Below are 26,021 nucleotides of genomic sequence, written 5' to 3'. Positions count from 1 at the left end.
TGTCACAGATGTTAAATTTTATCTAGTTCAATCTAGTGCTACTTTTGCTCTTAAATTCCCAAATCAATCCTGAGTGAGATATTTTAAATCAAAAGTACTGTCATTGTTACTTATTTAAAAGCAGATTTTCCTGCTGATATGTTGTAAATAGCAATTGCAAGTTCTTTACCCTGAAAATTTCCGGATAATCTAGTCTGGACACCAACACCAAACTTTTAGGAGCAAATACTTCTGCTGGCTGAATTAAACCAGACTCCTCTTCGCCTTCAATTTCTTTCGTTCCCTTGAAAACAGAAACACTTCAATTAATAGGCAGGAAGAAAACTTAAACAAAAATGTTAGCATTTTCACCAAAAGTTAACATTTCTCAGAGCTTCAGAAAAGTATTCAGTATTCTCTGAAACTGGTAACAAAATCAAGTAACAGGAGCACACTCCAATGGTTGCCTGAACTCTCTAAAGCTTCTAGATGTAATTCAGTTTATTAAAACTCAAGTCATGCACCAATGTACCTAAAATACAGTTCCTATAAGACAGCAGTTTAACAGGACACTGTTTCACATTAAATACTCTCTGTTGCACATTTTAGATAGTGAAGCGGATCCCAGAACAGGATCCTTCCACATCAAAGTGTTAGCTGATTCTTTCCAAATACAGAGATCATGCCTTTCACAAAAGAATGTCTGGTTGTCCTCCTTATATTAATATAATCCAATTTCTTACAGAATTCCCACTAACACTACAGCTGAATTATCTGCAATGTCATCTTCAGCCTGACCTAGTGAATTTGGAATTTAAAGAAATTTCTTCACCAGAAAACTCATTCATATTTCTCAAAAAAAAAAAAAAATTCCCTCCCACTTAAGAACCACTAAGGTTACAAAAAGAAAAAAAAGAAAAGAGAACATCACAGTGCAGATAAACTTGCAGTTGTTCATGATATTGTGCAAGTGGCTATAACCTTCTTGCCAGAACTTCTTCAATCACAAATAGTTTATTATTATTCATAGCCAAAACTGAAGATGTCACTAAATATTTTCATTTCTAAAATTCCATACATTCTTTGACAAATTAAGTTTTCAGATGACAGAATGTCCTTGCTTTCCAATTTCTGCATGTAATTCTCTACAACCCCGCACCACCCACCAAATTTCTTTTATTTGTTCCTCTGACCAAGCATTCTTACAAGCAAAAATCACTATATTATCTTAATTAGGAACACGAGAAAAATTACATCCATTTTCATATGATAACATGAAATATCTGCCTTCTATTTCTGTCACATTACTACTTATCATTTCAGTTTCTTAAAAAAAAAAAAATTCCAACATTTCTCCTAAATGGACAAAATCTGATAAAAATGCTCTTAAATGCCAGGAATGCTGAGAGTTCATGAGCTTTATTTCACAACCTCAATTGAGAATGCACAGTTTCTTTAGTCAAATGCTAACCCACAATTCAGCATTCAAGGTAAAATGATGAAAAAAGACAGTACTTCGGTCTTGATCAGAATGGTTTAGTTAATACAGTACAACACTTTCATACCAAAATAAAACCAGCTGGTTCAACAATATATATACACATATGGGCAAACACTTGGCTTCGTACAGTAAATTTTACCCAAATGTCAGGCAATGCATTCACAATGTATGTGCTTAGTTGAGTTTGCATCTCATTTCTAAGATAAAATTGTGATTCACAAATTCATAGAGAAACACAATAACTCGAGAGTAACACATCCCACACAGGTTCATTAATTTTCATCCATTTTAATGCTGACAGGGAGAGCTTTTACAGGAATTACAGTTCTCTCCCTCCGCCCCCCAAAATCCCCAAATTTTTTAATTATCAGCAGAAGTTTGCTGTATCAACCATTCTAAAGAGCAAGTATGAGTTCTAGGCATAAAGACAACAGTTTCTGGATACCTGACAAATTGTGGACTCTGATGTTAGGAAACATGAAATTAAAACACGTTCCACATTTCTAAAGGCGAGGGAACATGGAAGCTCCTCCATATTCACATGGTCCTAAGATAATGAAACCTCAGGGTGCATAGGCAGGGAGGAGCTTTCCATACAAGACCTTTCTAATAAAGCCCACACAACTTCAGATCAAGTCTTGAATTAATTCATAATTAGATCTAAAGCTTTCAGGGCACGACAACAGTACAACAGTGATTGATAAAGCACTTACACGCTTAAACCACTCTCGCCTACACCATAAAAGATTTACAGAAAAATGCAATGTGACTGCTGTGTTTCTTCCCCAGCTCAACATTCTGACAGGCACACAGGCACATTATTAGGAGTCACTAGACTAAGTAGATAATCATTTCAAACACATGACTTTTAACCTACTTTTCAAGCAAAGTATTAACAGCATAAGCATTCTGTACCATGAGTAATTACAAAGCAGTAAAGCCACAAATGTGATTCTATTTACACTTCTGGTCAGACAGACACACATTTCATCCTTCTTTATCCCTCTTCCCACCTAAGGAAAAATATTCTCTAATAAAAAATAGCAAAACGAAAGAGTTTGTTATGTTGGGGGCTTTTTACAATGACTTTTTATTTTATATATGCAGCATTTCATTTACAACTTAACTAAGAATAAATGGATGGTATGGAAAGTTTTGCTAAAGATACACAGAGTGAAAGATGAATTTAAATTACAGAGCACAGAATCATTTAGGTTGAAAAGACCTCTGAGATCACTGAGTTCAACCTATGATTGAACACCACCCTGCCAATTAGACCACAGCATTGAGTGCCATGTCCAGTTTCTCCTTGAACAGCTCCAAGGATGGTGACACCAGCACCTCCCTGGGCAGCCCATTCCAGGGTCTGATCACCCTTTCTGTGAAGAAATTCCTCCTGATGTCCAACCTGAACCTCCCCTTGAGGGTGTGTCCTCTCATCCTGTCACTATTGCCTGAGAGAAGAGACTGATCCCCACTTGGCTACAATCACCTTTCATGGAGTTGTAAAAAGAGTAAAATCCCATCTGAGCCTCCTTTTCTCTAGGCTAAACATCTCCAGCTCCCTCAGCAGCTCCTCACCAGACTTGTGCTCCAGACCCTTCACCAGCTCTGTTGCCCTTCCCTGAATTTGCCTTGGCTAATTAATATTGAAAGAGATTATTTTTTCCCATTTTTCTCTTTTTATTTATTTGAAATAAGCAAACTTTAGAGAACAGCTAGATTTAGAAAAATGTACCACTAGAGAGCAAATCAGTGTTCCAGATCCTTAACAATTTCTTTTAGTTTAACAGGTGACAAACATCTGAAATCTAATCCAGAAATACCTATGCCTTGAGAAGGGAAATGAATAATTTTTCTTTTTTATCATCCAGTTAATAAAGCCTTGAAAAAGACTTTTCCATAGGCTACAGAATAGGTAACTCAGACTGATCTAACGGTATCAAAGAACTGCATGATCTGTGGTAATCCATGATTTCACCATGCTTTAAATATTTGGTCCCTTGTACTTAGACATGACCAAATCCCACCAGGGTCCTGGTCCCTGCCTGTCACACCCAGAATCCTCTTTTCTTCTGCATACTGACTTGGTTTCTAAAGTTATAAGGAGAATATAATGCAGAGATCTGTAAACTACAGCTGACTTATGTCCTTAGAGCAGTTTTCCCAAAGAAATTACTGGATATTGCAAACTATCATGAAAACTTACATCCAACATCACAGTACTGAATGTTAACATTTACGTCACATGACATTAAAAAAAGTATAGGAAAAATTAAGACAAACAATTTTAAGACTAAAGCCAAGATTAAATCCTTGAAAAAAATCAAAACACAATTAAACAAGCAATTATTTCTTGTATAGGTAGAACATGGTTGAGGATATATCATAAGCTTGAACAGAAAAATTTTACCTGGTTTTACAGCAGAGGGTTTGATTTATTCACTTGCTCTCTTTTTTTCCCCTCTCTTTTTCTGCATTAATAATAATTGAAAAACAAACTCAGAATATGGTGAAACTTCTTTTGAAGGTCATAGGATGCAATTTCATTTTGCTCAACTTGGCTGCTATCGCTATAAAGTGGCCTCTTAAGAGACTGGCCAAAAAATACGTGTGTGTGTGTGTCTGTGTCTGTGTGTGTGTGTGTGTTCAGTACACTCAGAGCACACCAACACATATATTTAAACTCAAGTGTTTTCATGTATTTTAACAAGTGTTCGCACTCACATCTAAAGTATACGCATATATGTATGAGACAATAATCAGTTTCAGAGGTTCTTACAAAAATAGAGAGTGCACGTATTGCAACTGTTGCCCTTTCTTCTGTTTTAGAAGTAGCCACTGAATGTATTTGTGACCTCAAGTGATGGGGTAAATTAAAATATTCAATAACCAACCAGTTGAACTAAATGCATCTCCCCATAGTTTTTGAACTTGCCCAATAAAAGCAGCTGAATTTATAAATGCATTAAACCATCTTTGATCCCTGACTGATAACCAACAGTTTAGAAAAATTAACTGTGATCACCACTGTTCATCATCACTCTGCTATTTATTTGTTTCCTTGTTTTCTGAAAACAGTGTGTTTCTCACATTAGCCAAGGGACGTATATGGCATCAAGCCCACACTAGACGAATTCAAGTTTTTTATTTAAACATTTTTTAATGAGGAAGGTAACTGACAACTGCAGTCATCAGCAGATCAGGTATGATGTTCCAGATCCTAGAAACAGGTTTAATACCTTCTCCATCATTGTAGTTAAAATTGAATACTTGTTTATACACATTAAGTGTATACACATTAAGTAAGGTATTTTTTTGTTTATTCAGTGCCCTTTTGCTCTAAAAATCCCTCTACATATATAAAAAAGTGTAAAGCTGAGCACAGTTTGCAGCATTTTATCAAGTAGTAAGACTGGAGTTTGAAAGCCTGGTACCAGAAGAAAAAGTATTAAACAAAAGGTAATTATGATAATAAAATATTGCATATTTCCCTCAGATAAATGGGAGTCAATTAAGAGCAAAATACTTCATTAAGAGTGAAACGTATATTAAATAAATTCAATATAATAAATATTAAATAAGTGCATCATGCACGTAACAAGGAAACAGGTACTTGTAGCCATGGATTATTTTCATTTCATGTACATTTATGTCTAAGTTAAGACTTTTGTGGATTACCTATGACTGATAAAGGCTAACCTTACACTCCAAGTTTTCCATCGAGTGGCAACGGACTATGAAACATCTCTCTGCTTCCCACTCACTCCCACAAAATTACACTTCCTGTAACTCACATCTGGATGTGTTTCAATGCTGCATGGGGTAAATCAGGACAAAACCAGACATTTTCATGCAAGTCTCAATTTCTGGTTAAAAAACTACGTTAAAGCTTCTAGAAGAAAAAGGTGACTGATTTTGTGCTACTTCAGTGAAACACTGCAACTCATTTAAAGGCAATAGATGTGGCCGCCAAAAAACAAAGCTTTAAAAATCAACTTCACTCGTATTAACCTTATCTTCTTTTATTAAACAGAGATATTAATTGCCACAATCTAGTCTTCAAACTTTAAGGTTTCCTCTTGAACTTCTATAAACCTAATTTTGCCACAACAGTTGCATTATTTTAAGATGTCAGCTCTGCTTCTAAATATTGACATTTAACTTAGAGATAACCATCTAGCCAAAATCAACATTAGGAACCAAAGTCAATTATGAAAGATCAAAAGGACTTACCAATGTGGTCCAAAAAAATTCTCTCTACTACTGAGTGCAGCATTACAATTTGCTCCATCAACATTCAACTGAATTACAGCACACATGAACCATAGCCACCCTTCTTCTCCTAGCTTTTTTCCAGACTTCAGAATCTGGAATGCCAGTTCTGATTCATGCTGAGCAGAGAAAAATTAGGCTTATCCTCATGTCAGAGGGAGGAAAATCAATTTAAACTGAGGTACTAATAGAAAAGTTAGAAAACACAAGGCCTTAGATGCAGCAGTGCTGTTCTGAGGGTGGAAGCTGGCAGGCATTTTTTGAAACTCCAAGGAAATCAAATGTGAGCAGAAAGTGAAGTTAGAGTTGTGCTTTAAGAATTCGTTCACCCTTCGAAAGAGAACGAACATCTCTCATTACAAATTTGCACTCTAGTACTTCATTATGTCAAAACCAGTTTGCCCAATGCAAAATTTTGCATTGAAATTATGCCAAGTTCAGCAAGCCTGTTGTTTTTCTACTAACTGCCCAGCAAAGATTTAGAGACCATGCTCAATTTCTTATTTTAGGAAGAATCATTTGAAGTTTACTCTAGTAATCTTATGCCAATTACTCATTTGGGACAGATCCCTTTCTCCTCATGTGACTTGGTCTCTGCTTGTCCTATTTGCAGCCAAATACATGCTTAGCTGCTTTATTAACAATCAAAGGCCAAAAAACATTCAGCATCAATTAATTTTATTTACTTGTCAGAGTATATAAATGCATGTATCCAATAAATTCTAACACATGTATGAAAGTTAAAATAAACTAAGCTGACTGCTGCCAGAAGTCAAATCTGCAGCCTGCCTGCAATCTGCTGTACTGAGCTAAAACCACAGGTGAATAGATCTGCTTTGTGGTTTGCCTACGTGCACAGAACCACTGCAGCTAAACTTATACTGGAAAAAATTAAACCAGTATAAAAGCCATTATCTGGATTTAATTATTTCAAATTGGGGATAATACACTGTAGTAATGCACAGTGTATAAGGAGCCTATCAACTAAAAACAGATAAGGATCAAAGAGAGAAAATGACATGAAGATCATAAACTCATCAAATAGAGTAATCTCAAGTTTTTATGACAGGTCAGTTTGTTCACTCCTATGTACTACTGACACTTCAGAGTACAAATGTGATAGGAAAGGGTTTGCAACGCTTCCAGCATTACACAAAATTCACACCACCCCAATCTATTAGATGTTTACCATTTAATACACCTCACTTGGAAAACCTCCCTAAGGTGTTGACATGAATTATCACATAAAACCACTGAAAGCACTTTGGAACCAAAGTAACCTCACACCCACGCTTTGCACATTTCAGTACAGCTTTCCAGCCAAAGTGTCTCTCTGGAATAGGCCACATTGGGGTATAAGCCCCAGAGGATCTGGGAAGTCCAAGGTGATGTCACTGAGCTGCCCTGCAAATGCTGAAACCCCATGGGGCAATAATTAATAGCATTAAGTAACTGCTTTTAATGTGTTAACCTTACCACTGAGGAATGGGAAAGAACTGCAGTACCAGGTCCTAAGCGATAGCTATGCATAAGCAAACAACATTTCAGAGCTTCAAGTTTACAATACCTTTCTGAATTTTCCCAAAGGCAGCTAACTTGCCCCATGAATTCCACCCTTTCTAACTTCACACACCTAAACCAAGGTGAGAAAACTGCAGACACCTACAAAACACGTGCAGAACAAATGGCAAAACTCAAATCTAAGAATTATGTAATTCATACCCTATTTTAACTCACTATAATGTTGGGGGTTTTTTTAAGAATATAGAACAGCATATGTAGACATTCACCAAGGCAAAATTTTACACACAGAGATTGTTTCGGTTAATTAAAACACAGTTAATCCCTTTGAATAGCATATGGGGAAGTGCACTGAAAAGACTTACAGTGAATTGCTGAATTAGTATTATACTACTGTTCAAAAGTCAGCTGAATCTGATCTCTACTGACAAAGAAATGCCTCTGCTGAAAAGATAGCATCTCCTTGTCCTGTGAGCTGAACTTGGGGCCTCTGTTCAACAACACAGGAGTTAAGAGGACAAGGTGACCTTTACCCAACACAAGTTTTCATACCCTGCAAAAGCATGAGTTCAGCTCGGGGATGTGTGTGCAAATGCACGAGCCAGGAGATGAATAGGGCAGGAGAAATTATTGCCAGAGTTATTAAGCTGGAAATATGATTTCCTCTGTACAACTGTTCTCAACTTTGAATTCTGGCCTAAAGAGGACCTTAAATGTATAAAAAGACAATAAAAAAAATACAAGTCTGTTTCTTATATAGAAAATTATCTGCAACCTGGCCTTTACACCAGAATAGAAAGGATATAAGGCATTACTTAAATCTCTATACAATGTCACAACAGCCATTTTTCAGTAGATTCAGAAAGATGATGACGCAACATACTAAACTTTGCTTTTAAAATTGGGGGGGCGGTTTTCCACAAAATGTGCTTTGGGGCATTGACAATACGAAGAAATTTTCAGAATAAAATTATCATTTGGGATACTAACAAAAGATTATTAAACTTCATTTTAGGAAGAACATGCTCATCTAATACCCAAAGGGGGCTCAGATTTCCCACACAGGACAGGTACAAATGAACCGAGTGTTCTCACCCTCTGATAAAACCCAAACATCAGTGACTCATTGAGCAGCATATGCTTTATCACAGCAGGATCACCAACTCTCCAGTCCAAGCTGAAAAATTATAACTTTATGAAGCACAATCATTTTGTTGGCAGTTTTTCCCTTGACTCAGGAAATATCCGAGAATGTTGTGAATCTGCCATTTTATGGTTTGGGATTTTTACAAGTTCTTTTTCCTCTTTTTGCAGGGGAGGGCAGAGAGAGGAAGAGAATGTGAATGGCAGGAAACAGGAGAGCTGTGAATTATTACTTATGTCCATTTTCCAGAGTGATATATTTAATCCTATATTTGTGATCGCAATGTTTTAACACACATACACTCGAGACAACAACACACAAGAATGAGAGAATCTTGTAATAAGATAGTTATAAACAAATGTTTGTGGTGATGTGCTGATCTCACTGAGCAGATTTTCTGTAATGCAAGAAATGCAGTTGCACAGGCTCAATTGCTGGCATAAATCATCCTCTAATTTGTTGATGGCGGGGTTGGGAAGAGAGGGCAAATTTCTTTCCAAGTGCAAAGCAATGTACAAATTGACCACTATGGTCCTAAATTATCTGAGTCAACATTTTTTAAAAAAGATTCTATCTGTGGTGCTCTTCCAAACATTTTTAATATAAATTCTAACTGCGTAACTGGTAAGAAGCACAACTGAGGTCACTAGAAGTATCTGCTGAGTCAAAAGTATTAAATCAAGTCCTTGTCTGCTAAGTGGTAACATGCAGAAATTGCTGTTAGAAATAAAAACCTCATTTTAGCAAACTGTGTACACCACACAGAACTAAACATATTAATGTATACATGTATATGTATACAAATATATACTTTTTTTTTTTTTTGGTGACTAATAAAGCTACAAACACAGAGGAACTGAGTTTTATGGATGCATTCTGTAGATCTATGTTATGATTCTTCTGAACACCCTTTGGCTGCTCAACAGATTCTGGCTTCAGCTGCCAGAAAAATAAACTAAGTAGACTTTTTTTTTGGTTGATAGGACAAGGTTTTTCCAAATCAATGACATTTCAAGTGGATTTCAAACCTATGAGGTTTGAAGTCCATGGAAGCAATCAAAATACAGCAATGGGACATCACACACCTCCACATCATCCCAGCCCCTCTAAAAAAACCAACCAACTTTCAAGGCACTGTGTGAGGAAGGGAAATAGAGATGTTTTGACTTACTCTCCTCCTCCTAATTCCTGCGGATACATGGAAGTGAATGAGGCACCCAGCTAAGTTTGCTAGAATATCTAAACAGCACCTTAAGCCAGACAGAACTTTGGATAAAGCCAAGCATGTGCTGGAAACACAAGAAGCTGGAAGGAGAAACCAGCACAGTATCTCAGATTTGTTTACACTCATGTAGGAACTTGAGGTGGGAGAGAAACCTTGCACACAGAACTGCCCTGCAACATACTCAGGATGCCTCTAAATGACAGCAACTTAATCACTATTAATTGAACTGCCTCTAGTAGCGTGCACCCACAACGCAATTCATTCTGCTGTTAAGGTCAAACTGTCTAATGCCTCATTTTAATCCCAGAGGAGGAACATATCCTTATTTAGCTTTAGCAACCGTTGCTGGGACAAAAAAGTGAGACTAGCATCCTAAACAATTCATGAAGGACTCCATGGCAAAGCTGTATCACCTGAAATCACATAGCACCAAGTGAGCTCCATTCCTCTATTTAATGGAGTGTGTTCTTCACCTTACTCGTGCCTACAAATATGGAGTATTAATCAGACTAAAGTTAAAAACAAAGTTTTTTTATATATTATCACACTTTTTTGAGAGCTGAATGCTTATCAAACTGACCAGCACCCATGCAAGTCCTAAATTCTGGGTCATTCAGAACTGCAACATGCAAAGAATGATTCCTAGATGCCACCAAAGAAAACATCATTCTCTTTTCTGTCCAGGAGTAAGAAGGTGAAAACAGGCCATCAGCTGACTGATTACTAGAGCCTGTGCTTTCCTCTGGAAAACTTGTTATGACATGCAACTGCCAAAAGCCTAAGCTGAATCCAGGACTTTGAGAGATGGCAGGGAGGACATTTTTTTCCTGCAGACTGTGTAGTTTTTACAGCTGTTATATTAACTTGTACCATAGGTTATCATGGTACCACTTAGATATTCCATATTAGTACAAATTCCTTACACTTCTGGTAGCATTTATTTATAAATTATCCTGTAACAAACAACTGAAGCACCCAAAACAACAGAAGTCTTCTTGACTTGAGTCTTCCTTTGAGTCTTCTCAGACTCAACTGTGTCTAAAGGGTTTGTATTATTATGCAGAAGGCTCCAAAAAGGTTTGATGGCTCTCTAGTAGTATTCACAGGCTTTAATGAACCACAGAAACTTCCAAATGGTTGATTCTAATTCTAATTTTTTTTTTTTTTTTTTTTTTTTTTTTTTTTTTTTTTTTGGTGAAGATGATTCTGCCAAGCCAAACATCTCATCTGGTGCTCTGGCTGAATTCCGACCAGTCTCATGTATCAGCAAGGTTTACCTGGTGAGGGCTACTGGGAAAAAAGTGGTTTTGTGGGTTGTTTTTGAAATTTAATCTTCCTTTTGCCTCAGCAAGTTATATCATTCAGTTAAGGAAAAACTGAACTGTAGTTATCTGTGCAAAGTACTGTGTAGATTTCATTTCAAGTCCAGGGCACTATGTTGCATGTTTAATTAAGCATGTATCTGAATGGTTAAATCAATATTCCTGTCATAGCCCAATGCTCCGTGAGCTTAGGTTTCATCACAGATTGTACACGTGCAGAATTCTTGTCTAATGACCATGTAACAGGGCACATTCAATTATTCTCTTTGGGTTTCAGAAAGAAACAGGAAGTTTTGCTATAAACAATGCAGTCATAGAATAAATTTCACCACAGCAAGTTCATCTGAAAAATATGCATTCTTTACAACACAGCCAGGAATGGCATTACGAGAACCAACCTCCTGCTGCACTCAGTTTTTTATTGTTTTTTACTTTGGGTTATTTTGTATTAATACTTAGGCAACATAAGAAAAAAAACCTTTTAGTTAATACTGGATGTTTTGCGATGAGCATTACTTCAAAGATGTGGATAGGGAATCAAAAGCAGCTGCTAGAAACCACAGGATAAATAACAAGTTTGCTAAATTTAGTTTATGTTATGAAATACATAGAGTGGAGGAAGAGTCAGCCATTGTAAATTTTTATCAGCTGGGAAAGAATTACTACAGAATATTTCACTCTCTACTTATAAAATAAAGGAAATATGACAGACATTAATTTTTTAAGAGGAATGTGTCAGTTGATCTATATTAAACTTTAAGACTAAAATATGTCTAATATTGGGGTACATTTCAGCTTTCAAATCCTTCTAAAAGTCCACAAAAACATCCAACTAAACTGTAGCACTAATGAAATGACAATAACTATTATTCTCTGGCTTCCAACTGTGCCCAGAAAAAACCACACCATTATTATTAGTAGTAGTACAACACTTCTTTCAATTATTCTACAAACAGGGTAACCTTTCAACTCCAGTACTAAATGAACAGAGCACTCTTGGATTATTAAAAACATTTTCTTAAAATTATCAATAATGATACAGTTCTTCACTAAAGGAACAAGAAATTACTCAGCTATTTATTTAATCTTAACTAATTCCATTATACTCACTGCCAAGGTTTTACTTATTTTTTAAATTTTCATGTAGGAAAGAAGAAATTTCAAAACTTAACAATAGCAGTCCGCAATTACAGATTGGACTATGTTTTCCCTAGGTTCTAGATTCTAAAGATTCTATGTATTAAGTCACAGCAGATATTCTGTGAAGCACTTTACATCAAATGGGAAACAAAATGTCTCTTTTTGAAAGACTGAACTTGCCAAAAACTAATTAAATCCATGTTTAAAAACAAACAGTGCCAAGCAGCTGACACCTCAAATCTGACCCAGCTAAAAAGTGAATAATTATTCCATCAGTTTTTAAAATCTTGCCAGTAAATGCACTTACAGAATTCTGGATTTACACTACAGCATCCTTGTGCACATTTGTTCTGACGGAGCAGGCCAGCAGAGGGAGCAGAAGTTAATAAACCTTTTCCTAGAAAAAGGCTGAGACTCATCCGTGCTATGTCAAACACAAAAGGAAATGAAAGGAACACCATATTGCTTATCCCATTTGAAAAAAAAAATGTGGTGGAGAAAAAGAAATTCTATGTTGTGTTTTTGGCTGGGGTTTTGGGGTTTTTTTTTTTGTTTTTGTTGTTGTTTGTTTGTTTCAAAGCAGATGAAAACTCCAAACAAACAAAAAAGAGCATCAAACTCACCATTTGCAAAAATATATGGATTTCTGTAGGACAGAAAAATGCACCCTGAGCAGGAACAGAAAAATATTTTCTCAATTTGCCCTCTCTAACACTGATCCATAATTTGTAGGCACTTCTTCCTGATTTTTTGTTTCTTACTGTCAATCTCTTACCTGCAGGTTAATCTCTGCTTCATAGAAAGTCAGGCAGGAGCAGTAGTGCCTCTCTGAGTCTATGTCAGTCAAAACCACTACAAAGAACGTTGGCTGTTTCCTCTCCTTCGACAGCTGCCATCCTCCAGGCTGGCAAAACTAAGGGAAGAAACAGACAGACACATGTAAACAGTGACACCAACTGCTTTCAGAAATAAGAGAAAATATTTCAACATCATCAAGGATCATTTTGTTTAAAGTGAACATATGCAGGGTTCCAAAACTTGAAGAAAATGGGGAAAAACCAATATGTCTTGAACTTGGTCAGACTGAGATAAATTGAGTTCTATAACCATCAAGGGAGAGAATAAACACTGTGAAAAGAAAATGTATTCCTTTAAATACAGTCAGTATTCAAGAGCATCTTTGCAGTGTTGAACAGGCAATAACAGGAATAAATTGACACATGAAGCAGATTTCATTTGGATAAAAGGTGAGAATATGAAGCTTAAATTCTTGTGTTTTAAAACATCTCTACATTTTTAATTTCTTCACTTATTTCACCAATAATTTATCTAATCAAACACAGATATATACCACTTGTGCCTACTTGCAAAATTGTTCAAAACTCACTCCTAAAAAAAATATTTTAAAACAGTATTTTTCACCTATTTATTGATTACTTCTGTAAACTTCATTGTAAACATTTAAAATTTTACACACACAAGCAGCATGAACAAACAGAACTACAGCTCAACAGCAAAGTGGAAATGATGAGGTTTTTTATCCTTTTTAAATGAATACTCTCTAATGCAAGAGAGTGCTGAAATTCAGGATCAGTTTGCCAAGGATACCTGAGATGGCCTTTATGGAATACTCTACCCCTCCTTTTTTTTACTGGAGGATAAAGTGACACCCATGAAAAAAAAAATCACAAGTACATTTTTAATAGCAAAATTATTAACCTAGAATTTAGGCAAAAAAAGCAATAACCCTTGTATGAATTAAAAGTAATAACAATAATTAAAACCCACAATAAATTCCTAGAATTGTTAAACAATGCAGATATCAAAGGAATCAAACAGACAGGTCAAAATCCCAAGTTTCCAGAATTGCCTCATCCCTCTAGACAGATGTTAAAGACTGAAAGAGCACAAAGAGTGAGTTATAAACAAACATTTTCTACAGATTCATCTTCAGAACTTCTACAATAAAACCTGGGTAGTCTTAGGTGAACAGCAGTTAAAACTCTGCCTCTGATATGCAGCTTCTTTTATGATCCTGGGAAAATCTTCAAAACCAAAGTTTTCTGATGTTACATTCTTCAAATTCTAGATAGTCAGCTTAACACTTGTGAGTCTCTATCCTTAGAAGTGCTAAACACTCCCTTCTATATCTGAGAATAACTGCTCTGAACATCAAAAAGTACTCTGGAAAGACATCCTAGCCATTCCAAGTTAAGCATCCAGTATTAGTCCATGATTTTGATAATACTGGCCTAATCTCCTTTTGTTTTTCATCCCATGTCAGTTAAAAATAAGAAGATACTGCTATTAATCTTGCAGGACTGCCATAAAGATAATGTAATATGGTCAATATATAAAGACATTACAACAAAAACATCATTAAAAAGTTTAACAATAAAAAATCATTAAGAGTTCTCATCGAATTGTAAAGTTTGAGGTATGTCTGTGTAATAAATGAAGCCTGGAATCCACAGTTCAACAAGATAACCCCCAAAACTGTGAACTGCTCTCAGCTCACAAAATGAGCCAAAATGCAAAGAATGCAGCAAGAGGCTAATAATAAATAAAACCTTTCCATGATACACCATTGAAACCAAATTATTCATAAAGGGTAGGTCAAACTAAGGCTGTTCATGCAGCTCAGGCTTCTTAAGGTCTACATAAAATTTATACCAACATCTGCCCTGTAGACTGGGAAATGCAAAGGGAAACCCAACAGCTCAACTTTTAACCACCAGAGGAGACTTTGGATCTAGGCAGGCTGCTGTCAATAGCAATCTCTCAATCTATGCATGTCTAAAACCTACTCATGTCACGGGTGAGAACTCTCCCCAATTTCAGTGGTCTTGCATATAAAACATGCTTTCTAGATTTAACTATTTTACTTGAAAACAACAATTAGTGATTGCTGAGGAAAACAGCTGAAGTAGAGTACATCCACTGGCTGCACAGAGAGTCTGTTTTCAAATAAACTAGAAGAATTTATAAATAAAGAGATTGAGGATAAAGACAACAGGCTCCTCCGAGAGATTAAACAATGACTGTTTCTCAGTTTCCTTAAAATAAGGTAATAAATATTAGCACAATATTTGAAATGCAAGCAACATTGAGAAGAACTTTCCAAATTATAGTATAAATACAAGTTACCCTCCAGTATGATTACCAGCACTCTCTCTGGCTACTAAGAACAGGAAAATGTTTCCTTACCAAACCAGATGCTTTACCAAAACAGACAAAAGCATCACTGTGAATATAATCCAAAGGTCATGGGGCTCCTCCAGTAAACAAGAAAAAAATCCAGAAGTTTAAGAACCAACACGCTTCCATATTGTTCTACTTCTATGCCAGAATTCTTGGAAGCAGACTACAACTTCTATCGAAGACCGTGAAAATAAGAAAGAAGCAGGTCATCCAACTTACAACTTATAAGAATAAGCCCCTAATGCTGGGTGAGTGCTTCAAACAGAGTCCATGTTACGAATGATTGCCTTCTAAAATTTTCTGCAGATACGCAGAAATTGCACTGAAGAAGAAGCACTACATCTTATACTGCAGGTGCTGAAATTACACTGTACACATTGTTTGAAACTGCAGGTGCCCACTGAAGCAAAGAACTTTCTCTTAATTATTCCACAAATGCTCTCAGACTAAACAAGAAACCAGACAGATTTTAAAATGATGCATGGCCTTTTAAACCACTGTAACTGAGTTGGTTACCTCCAAAAAAATTGTATGACATCATCACAAGTCTTCTTGTTAAAGTCTAGACATGAATAATTGATGTTTAAAAGTGACATTTCTTTCTTCTGATTTTTATAAGCTAAACACATCATCTTTGTTTGATTCATAGATTTGTTCCCTCTCTCTAAGCTAGAGCCACAGCTGTACTGCTACTGCCTGCCTTGTCCCTCTCTAATAAAATACACAGTTTGCATAAATCAGCATATCCCCTGGATATACTGTATACAGCTTTGATGTCCAGAATCCTAGGACATCCTGAATGGGAAGGGACATGTCATGGAGTAGATGCTCCTGAGTGCCCTCACTTGAAAAAGGACATTGAGATACTGGAGTGTATCCAAAGATGGGCTTGAACACCCAGTGGTTTGAGGCCATGACTACTTCCCCAAGGAGCATTTCAAAGTCTGTTGAAAAATTGAAGAAATTTAAGAAAATGTTGAAATTGTCACAATTTCTATTAAAGCACTGGAGGATTTAGAATTCCTAGAAAGAATGCTTGTTGGCTGCTGTGAATATGAAGACTAATAATTATAACATATTATTAATACTATGATAATATAATAATATAATGATTTTTTAGAGAGAGAGAGAAAATAATGATAATGAACAGTAATTATAAAGTATTCAAGTTTCATTAAAGAAAAGTTTTAGTCCTTTGTATCCTTACCATGGCAAAACTGTAATATCCGTATCTCAGATATTTGATCAGAAATGACCCAGCTGCTGAACTGCACATTAGAAATTGATTATTTTCTTCAGGGCTTGCAGCCCGAGCTCATCAAGTCCACAACAAAAAATCAAACCAATATTCTAGCTGGGTCTGTGTCGCCACAGACTGCTCTCTCTGCACTTTACATTGTTTTCTGTATCAATGACCTGGACAGCTTTCCATCAGAAATCCACCACCTCTGATGGCATGACCGAGGTAGAAAGGGGAAAAAGGTTCAGAAAGTTTACAACAGGAAACACTTCTTTGCAAGTCATCCTTTGAAAGTATTTTGTGAAGGGTTTACCCAGAACAGCAGACAAGGTCTGTGACATACCATTACAGAATCCTGCACTTGAATCATTATATTTAAGATACATTCTCACACTGGGGTTTTTTTTTTCTTCAAAATACATTTGCACACTTGTTCCTTGTCAAATAAAATCCAAAGCTATCTAGGATGCAGATAAAATAGAAAACATTTGAACTCCATTGACAAGACTTGAGTTAAAAGATCCCAAAATGATTTTAAAATTTAAAACATCTGACAGAGAGATCCACTTTCCTTTCTAATTCAACTCTTTCACCAAACATTGAATTTTCCCTTGAATCACTCTGGGCACAAAGACTCATTTTATTAAGCCTGGTTCTGTAGGCTCCTACTATTCAAGTAACTGTGCTTTGTTTTTAACAAATGTCATCATCATCTTTCCTGCAAACCTCCCTAAAAATAAAGAACCATGTTCTGGACATTATGTGAAGGAAGTTTGTTCCATCTGGACTTGCATGACCTAGCACCAGCTGTTGAGTATTTCACCATTTCTCCATTCACTTATGTATGGAATTTTGGCAAAGGGAATTTTCTTTCTCAGATGCATACCTCTACTTAAAACAAAACAATAACAATGCTCACTAGCATGATAAAAAAAGCAATGTTGTGAAGCTGTAAATATGAAGAAACACTTGGAGCTTTTTGGATGTCTCTGGATGTAAACAGAAAATAAAATATAGACTGAATTTTGTAACAGCTTTCTGCCTTTCAATATCTTGTATCTAAGAAACCATGTGTTTATCCTTACCCTGGTCTAATATAAAACCAGGGCACTTCAAATACACTCCAAATTATTTTCAGGTAAAAGCCCATTTCCAGTGTTGCAGAATATTCCAGTGATCAGTTGCAAACAAACTCACTCACAAAGAAAACAACAGCTTTTAATCCTAACGCTCTAAAGAAACAGAAAAATAAAGGCCTTTTTTAAAATTTCTACCTTGGAATGAACTGAAATGCAGTGTTCTCCAAGAGGAACCTTCACATAATCACCTTATGGCACCTGTGAACTGTGCTGCCTGTGAACTAGATATATTATAGGTGAATAATCCTTCCCTCTCTGCCTGGGACAGACTTTGCCCAGATACTGGGGACATTTCCACCTCAGCTCCTCATTCAAACGCTTAAAGCCATGTAAAAGCAGACACTAAGAAACACTTCCCCTCAGAGAAAAGATCCTCAACCCCATTCTTGAGCTTCCTAAGGCTGAAAGTTGCTGAAAGATCTCTCAATGGCACTGGTCCTGCACAAGTGACAGACGAGGTATTCTCTAATTGGAGCAGCAGATTAAAGTCATCCTCAACAACCTCATCCTCAAGATACTCAAGCTTGTCACAGAGACCCTGCAGCAAAATTCCACAAAGCAAGAAAACTTAAAATATGTGGGAATATCTCAGTTACAACCAGTAAATTCATCCTCCAGAGATGTCTTTTTCTGAAACCCATCAAGCTTAACATCCCCCATACACCAGTAAATATATAATCCTGGGTGCTCCTCTACACATGCACTTAAGACAATCAGTTTCAAGTTCCCTGCTTTGCCTTTTTAAAATCCCATAACACTGTGTAATTTTAAACACCTTTCCTCAATGAGCTGCTATAATGAAAACTCAAATTTGGAAAAAGCATTTGCGCAGCAACTGTACTCTTAGTTTATCTTCTGAAAAAACAAACACACAAACAAACAAACAAAACAAAACAAAACAAAACCCTGACCTGGCTTTTAGAAAGAAAACTACACCCACTGGGAAAAGAGTTTCTTCTTGTGTTTTCAGAACACTTAGTATAGCCATTCCAGTGGCTTATTTAAAACAGTAACAACAACAATCTGTCAAATACTCTTCTGACCATTTCTGAACAAAACCAGGCTAGACTACAGAAATGGTAATTTATGAGTAAGTACTGCAAGCTAATGCCTTTATTTCAGAAATAGTACAGGATTAACAATAGCATTGAATGGGTTTTTCTTCACAGAACGGACTTCCAACATCTCTATTCTATGAAATTTAGTAAGAATGCAGAATTGGTGGGCTTGTGCAAATAACTTACACAATTTTTTAAATCTATTTAAACAGTGGTCCATCCTGCTGTTTTTAGCCAAGTGTTATCAAGATAATCTTCTGGAAATTTAAAAATTGAGACCCCGGGACCCAGAATCGTTTCCTACCACACCCACCCAGAGTAAAACCCAACACTGTGACCCGGGCTACCCCAAGTAAAGTGAGCAAGACAGTTGTGGACAACAACCAGGAAATCTCATCTGCACATCAGTATGGCAACCCAAACACCCATACATTTGGTGTCTGAAGCACATACTTTATATTAGAGAATTCTAGGTACATTTTTTTAAACATAAATTTTAAGCTTCATCAAAGAGTTAAGAAGTCATAAATTTAAACTTGGGTCTTGCAACTGAAATTCAGGAACACAGGACCTGCCTTAGGAATTTCTTTTACAAAGCAATTCTTGCTGGTCAGCAGTAATTGCTGTCAATGGTGCCACTGGTCAAAGGAATAAGAGAAGTCTGGAGATTATTGTTCAACATGAAAGTAGAAAAGACAATTACAACGCAGCAATAAATCCAAGTAAGACATGACCTTAGCAATTTATACCTCAGTCACAGGTTAGTGAATACAGAAGAATACAGTTCTAGTGTGTTTTGTTATAGATCAAAAGACAGTATGGAAGGAGAATTCCTGATATTCAGAAATACTTAAAGGACTATAGGAGGATAGTACACTATCAAAGAAACTGAGCCCTTCTATTAAATGCTTGTGTTTTAATTTTCATCACAAAGTAGATAAAGAAGCATCTGTGTCCCTCTTAACCTTTTCAACAACCATTTTTCAGGAGTGGTTTTGAAAACGCACTGTGACACTATAATAATAGTTTGTTTGGGAAGGGTTTTTTACTTGCTGTTTTGTTTTGGGGCTTGGTTTAATTCCTATTTTTAATGACCCCTGACCTTTTAAAAGACTGGTAGTCATCGGAGGTAGACAAGCCTAGAAATACAGTTTCCATCTAGAAACATAATTGAGCATTTTATGCACAATTATCAGTGAAGCATGAAATACTAATCTTGCCTAATGCACTTTTCCCTCCTCTTCTCTCTCTCCTTCCCTCTTTCTTTTTCTCTTTTGGCAGTAGTAGCACTGTGTCATAACAGCAGCCATAACCATTTCCCAGTCTTCAGTGACTTCCCAATTCATTTCCTAGATAAACTATAAACTAGCTTTAAAATACACACAGCATGTGCAATTATTGCATTGGTTGAATGTCCAAAAAAAAAAAAATAGCAGGGTAATTAACATACATCACTCAACAATTACAACTGGCACACAGCAAGCTATTTACACAAACATAAATTTTGATTTATATTAATGATTAACACTACTCCAGGTCAATGTTCTATAAAATACTACTGTAATACACAAAGTCCTCATTATCTCATTTTTATTGGTGACACCTGCACAATCAGATATTAAACCACACTGTTAATACCACATTACAGCTTGGAGATAGTCTGCTGCTCTCAAGCAATCATAAAAAAGGCACAAGCAGCCTTGTGCTAATATATGTTAGGATTTGTGTATCCATCATGTTATAACTCCTTGGAATATCTATGCCAGAGATAGGTTCAAGTCTCAACACTCATAAAAAAGCACGTGGGTGTCAGGAGCAGTGTGGGTAAGCATGTGGCAATGCAGGGTACGCTGGAAAGAACATTGATGTGACCTGACAGAGGACCAAGGACTCAAAGGCCTGGGACTGCTGCAGCAAAATAGACATACGAGATTCAAGAGAGATGCCAACAGCCTCAAGAAGACAGAGTACAGAACAAGAAGTCTTGAAACAGGGAAATTAATCAGGTGTCAAAATTTGCACTTAAAATAGTTGAAATTCAACAGGAACATACACTTGTAGAGCAAACCACAAAAAGGGTAATACACACCTAAAACTGGAAAAAAAAAAGTGCTCAGTGCAAAGTGATAGCTAATTTATTTTTGAAATATATCCCCTCATGATGCAGCTGGGGAAGTTCAAATGGTTTGGCACTCATCTAGCCCAGCAGAAGCCCTGTAGCCATGTCAGAGGTGGAAGGTCTGAAGGGAGAGTATCCTAAGATCTCCACCTTGTCCCATGCACCCATTCCCAGCAGCACCACGCCTGACACTGCCTGCTCACCATCAATCTCAGATCCACAGAGGTGCCAAGGACAGACAGAACCACAGCAGCTCCCTGCACCAAAAGCTTGACTCAGCCAGGAGAAGTTAAATTAAAAATAAACACAGGAAACTATAGAAAGGGCAGTACATTGCTGGTCTGTTAATTTTGGGAATTTAACAATACTTCTTATATGAGTCATATTATTGTTTCCCACTTAAGGTCACAATTGATTTCCCCTTTTGCAGGTGTGTGTTTCTACAAGGAAACAGACGACTAAGTACATAAACATGGAAAAACTAAATGTGACTAAAAATCTCACATCTTATACAAGTGAAAGACTAGGCTAGGAGCTAAAATAAAAAATACCAAACAACTGGATTACAATATGAACATATCCCACCAATGAAGTTCTGTACACTGGCTGCTACTACTGAATTCTACATTTCCACAGTGCTAATTAAGAAAAATATGGAATGTATTTCCTGTCAGCATTCTCACCAGGAGCACAGTAAAATATGTAGCATGAAAAGACAGCTGAAAAGTTTGGTGCTTTCCACGGAGTTTCAGCTTCCTGTGCAGAAAACTGGGATCAACAACGTGAGACATACTTGTCCTCCCTTCCCACAGCACTGGGCCTGTATTAGATATTGTCATGTAACCAGCGGGCATTAGTGCTGGCCTGCACTACAGGATATCTCTCACGGCTGTGGTAAGAGAGCGTGTCTGCCAAAAGCCCCACTGTAAACAAGAAGGCTTTGTGCCACTGCAGATGCTTCCATGTGCACAGCTGGCATGCCAGGAAACAGCTACTTTGAGCAAGAGACTATTTCCTCCAGGTAGGCTTGCTGAATTTAGCAGTTTCTGCACTATGAGATTCCAAAACTCATCAGAATGAAGCCTGGGAGAGGTTTGGCACTGAGGAAGTTTGTGCTTCTAAGTTCCTATCTAATCATGGTAGCCACTTTTCCTCCTTCCTGGCAGCTCTCCAGTGAGCTCCATGTTTGGACAACATGCTAAACTGGAGTTTTGCACAATCACCACAGACTGCAGCTTGCATGTTCTCTGTTCTCCACCACAGGGCAATTAAAACAGAGCATCACAAGCTTTTATGGGAGAGCAGACTTCTGTCACAAGATGTTACTGGAACAACAACAAAAAAAATTCAAAGAGGGAATGTGAGCACCTCTGATAAAAGTCAGTATTTTCATCCAAACTGGCTTAAGTAACTTGCATGGAGCAGAAAAGAACTGAGGAGTTCTTCACCACTAAACTCAGTATTCCAGAAGGAGGAATTCCCAGAGGCTCAGACACCGAAGACCTAATTTTTATGCTTTAAGAAGGTAAAAAAGAAAGGAAATTACTGACTAGTTCAGCACAACAGTCAACTCAGGTAAATTAGCAAAAGGTAATTTAAAGCTGTATGAGAGTCAAAATCAAGATACAAACAGAATGATGACTGATATATTTCTGTAAAAAACAAGGCATTAAAATGGTTTTTTGGGGGTAGAGTAATAGCAAGACAATGCAGCTAATAAATACAACCATAACTACATAAGTACACCTGGATGTATTTTTTTCTTTCTTAAAAGTGATTTGATGCTTTGTGGCAATTATATTTTTAGAATCCATTCCACAGATTAAAGACAAGCCTGCTGAGGGACCGGAAAAGATAACCCATCTTTGTCACCAGAGACACACATCAGTGAAGTCACCTCTACTGAACAAGCATTATCTAATACCCAACCCTGATCCCAGCTAAAAAGCCTCATCCTGTCCCATGTGTCCTAACTGGGCAGACACAGGACTGCCAAAAAAATCACTTTGGAACATGGTGTAGAGAATACAAAAGAGAGTTTTCCAAGTAAGACAAAAAAAGCCCCAACACCCAGGCTGGAAAACAAGTGTCATACCATGAGTTTAAAAGAGCTCAGCTTTTGGAATTCACTGCAGAGAGTTGAGAAACACATTATAGAGTGGTTATTTGTAGATAAGGTGTTTGCTACTAAGAGGATTTCAGGTAATTGTTCAGAGTTCATTCTCATAAAAATTCAAATCTCAAAATAAGATCTCATACTCTAGTCAGTGAAAGGGATGGAAAACAGGCTCAGGTTATCATGGTAAGCACTTCTGCTCCCCTCAGCTGGAGCTGGAGTCCTTCAAGTAAAATTGAACAGCTTTTGGAAGAAATCATTTAGTCCATGTGTGTCAGTACAAGTCAGTTCAGACCAATGTGGGAGCTGGAAAGCTGTCTATGAAATCCCTTGTCCTTAAACTTTCAGGGGGTGAACATGCTCGTAACACTTGTAGCTTCACATTACTATACAACTATAATCAGATCTCATACTTCAGAGCTTCAATCATTCAAGCACAGTGATTTAGACAGCATTTCCACCTGGATACCTAATTGGACATCCGAGTTTTTGCAAGAGAGCCAGTGGCAGTCATCCAGCACTTCATGGGGCTGGCAGGTACTTACAGAGAAGTCTGGCTGGCCTGTCTTGCTTATGTGACTATAAACTGCATGCCAAATCAAGGGCTGAGATGGAATTTTCTACCAATCAAGCTGAGAGGGAGTCAGGGATTTATTTTACTTGTTTGTTTTCCTTTGGAGCATATGGCATGTTAGCATCATCAGTGTAATCAATTCCCTTAAGCTCAGGAGATGCTCTGGTTTCATCCTAATCTCAAGAACACTATCAAATTGGACAGGACTGAAACTAGCTGGAATAACTGGAATTGCTGGACATTGTATCACAAATCAGTGGTGCTAATTAATAGACTCTGGTCAGACTAAATAAGCTGATGTATCACATATGGTCTCCTCCGTGAAGCCAAAAAGAGGGGGGAAAAAAGTTTTTAAAAATAAACTGAAATGCTTTAAAAAGAAAGCAAAGTTCATTGCTTGAGTGCAACATATCCAAAACATTATATCATTTCATACCGTAAAATTCAGTTCTTGGAAAGTTTTGAGTAGGATTGTATATGAAGGAATAAATACTTTTCAAGGGGATTGGCAGGAATTAGATAATTCTATCTTGTCTTCATAATTCAGTGCAAAATAATTGGTCAAATTACACCTGCAAATCATACTTGCAAAAGGGTTTATTGCTTATAAACACCACTTATTGGTAATTAATTAAAACAATGCCATGTTAAGAGAATTGATAAATGTAAGATGGTAATAATTTCACTGTTCAGAAAAACCCTGCATTTCCCCCTCTGTCCCAAGTGGGTTAACAAGTGCAGACAAAATAACAGCACTGCACTTCAGCTGCATGCAAGTGCCCTCTGCAGGGACAGAGATAGGACAGAGAATGCCCAGAAAGGGCCTTCTCTTTACTTCTTTACTGGGGGGATAATTCCAGTTCCTTGCATCCAAAGGGACCTGAGCTGCCCTTACTGTTTTCTTTGAAACCAAACATTACTGAACATCAACAATTATAGATCATCTCATAAAATACTTGGAGCAGAAATAGAAACCACATCTTTGTCATCTAAATTGCACAAGAGATGGAAAAAATACATTACTGTTATTATCATACATGTCAAATTATTACCAAATAATTATGACACAATAGAAGAGGCTATTGAATAGCAGGAGTTAACACATGGAAAATTACATTGTAAATATCACAATCTCATTGAAAAAATTAAATAACTAACATGTTTACTTCCCCAAATTAATCAAATGTTAGTGGTACTCTTTTATATAAAAATAGAAACACTAGTCAACCATGGGGGGTTCCCTTCTATTGTCCCATAAGCATACAGAGGAAATAGAAATATTTCAAGGCATCTGTAATGTCTTACATACTTTGAATAAAATAAAGAGCCAAAACACTTAACAGTACTGAATTTTATTCCAAATTATACCCAAGAGGAAGCCATCTGCAGGAAAAATAAAAAGTAAAACAAGAAAAAAACCTCACTCTTTTGCCTTGGACATCACTTGTGCAATACAGCTATCCAAAAGGACAGCATGTTCTTTTAAAAGAATGACTACTTATTCTTTCATGATACAGGCAACATAAAAAATCACCTGAAAACGTTTGGGATTTTTCTTAAATACTAAAAATAAATTCTACACTGGTTCAGTGAAACACTGAACTACTTTTGGCTCTTTTATTTTTCTCCTCATCTAAAATAAAATATTAATATATTGGCAAAAGCCATCTCTAGAAGACTGAAAATGTCTGAAGTTACCCACAGCCAAGCAAACAACTGCTGCTAGGGTCTAGTTTGAAAGCAGACTGAAACCTAAGGTCTAAAAAGCATTAGTAGTTCAACACTGACACCTGCAATGCCATGAAAAGTTCGAAGCCTTTGCTTTAAACAACAGAAAATGCCTGGTAATACTTTGGTAGGGAAATAATAACATGTAGCTTAGCAATACACAGACAGTAACACTAAAATTCAAGCTAGCAGGCCACGGTAAAACTAAAATCAAAACTTGGTTCATCAGGAAGGCTGGAACTCCGAGACAGCGGATGTCGGTAGATGACGACCACAGTGGAAGCGTCGACGATGACAACATCTCAGACATGATGGTCTTGTCTGAGCAGCAGGGACTGCAGAGCTGCCTACAAATATTAGCAGAGTCATTCATTTGTCTCAGGAGAAATGATCCAAGATGAGCAGAAATACCCTACTGCAGGCAGCATTTCCTGGTGCATCAATGTTTCCTACATTCCTAAGTCTCCCAAATATGAAACAGATCATACGAAAGAAAAATAATATGAAAAGTATTCGTTGTAAACTCCAAACAAATTAAGTGAAAATTTGAAAATAACTATGTAGTACTGGACAAACATTAAAAGAATAATAGATGAGCTTTGACATTGTGTGTATGGGTTACATTAGAAAAAAAAAAAGAACCAAAAAACAAGCAAAACCCCCTCCCCTTTCAACAGTTGCATACCAGGAAACATGTGTTGACCTATGACACTTGAACAGCAAACAACAGTGTCCTACG

The 26,021-nt window shown here is 36.8% G+C and overlaps 1 protein-coding gene across 2 annotated transcripts in view; it reads right to left on the bottom strand.

The window, feature by feature from the left end:
• Positions 1–26,021, bottom strand: part of SBF2 (SET binding factor 2) — a 231,367-nt gene that overhangs the window by 118,724 nt on the left and 86,622 nt on the right. For both annotated transcript variants that reach the window (XM_066187541.1, XM_066187542.1), the window contains exons 3-4: positions 12,883–13,020; positions 170–283 (exon numbers count right to left, since the gene is read on the bottom strand). In XM_066187541.1, coding sequence (XP_066043638.1) covers positions 170–283; positions 12,883–13,020 — 252 coding nt within the window. The remainder of the gene's footprint in view (positions 1–169; positions 284–12,882; positions 13,021–26,021) is intronic.

This window comes from Chamaea fasciata, unplaced genomic scaffold, assembly GCF_029207755.1.
Source record: "Chamaea fasciata isolate MVZ Bird 193981 ecotype frontalis unplaced genomic scaffold, bChaFas1.0.hap1 SCAF_7, whole genome shotgun sequence".
NCBI lineage: Eukaryota > Metazoa > Chordata > Aves > Passeriformes > Sylviidae > Chamaea > Chamaea fasciata.
This window is presented reverse-complemented; position numbering and strand designations above follow the sequence as displayed.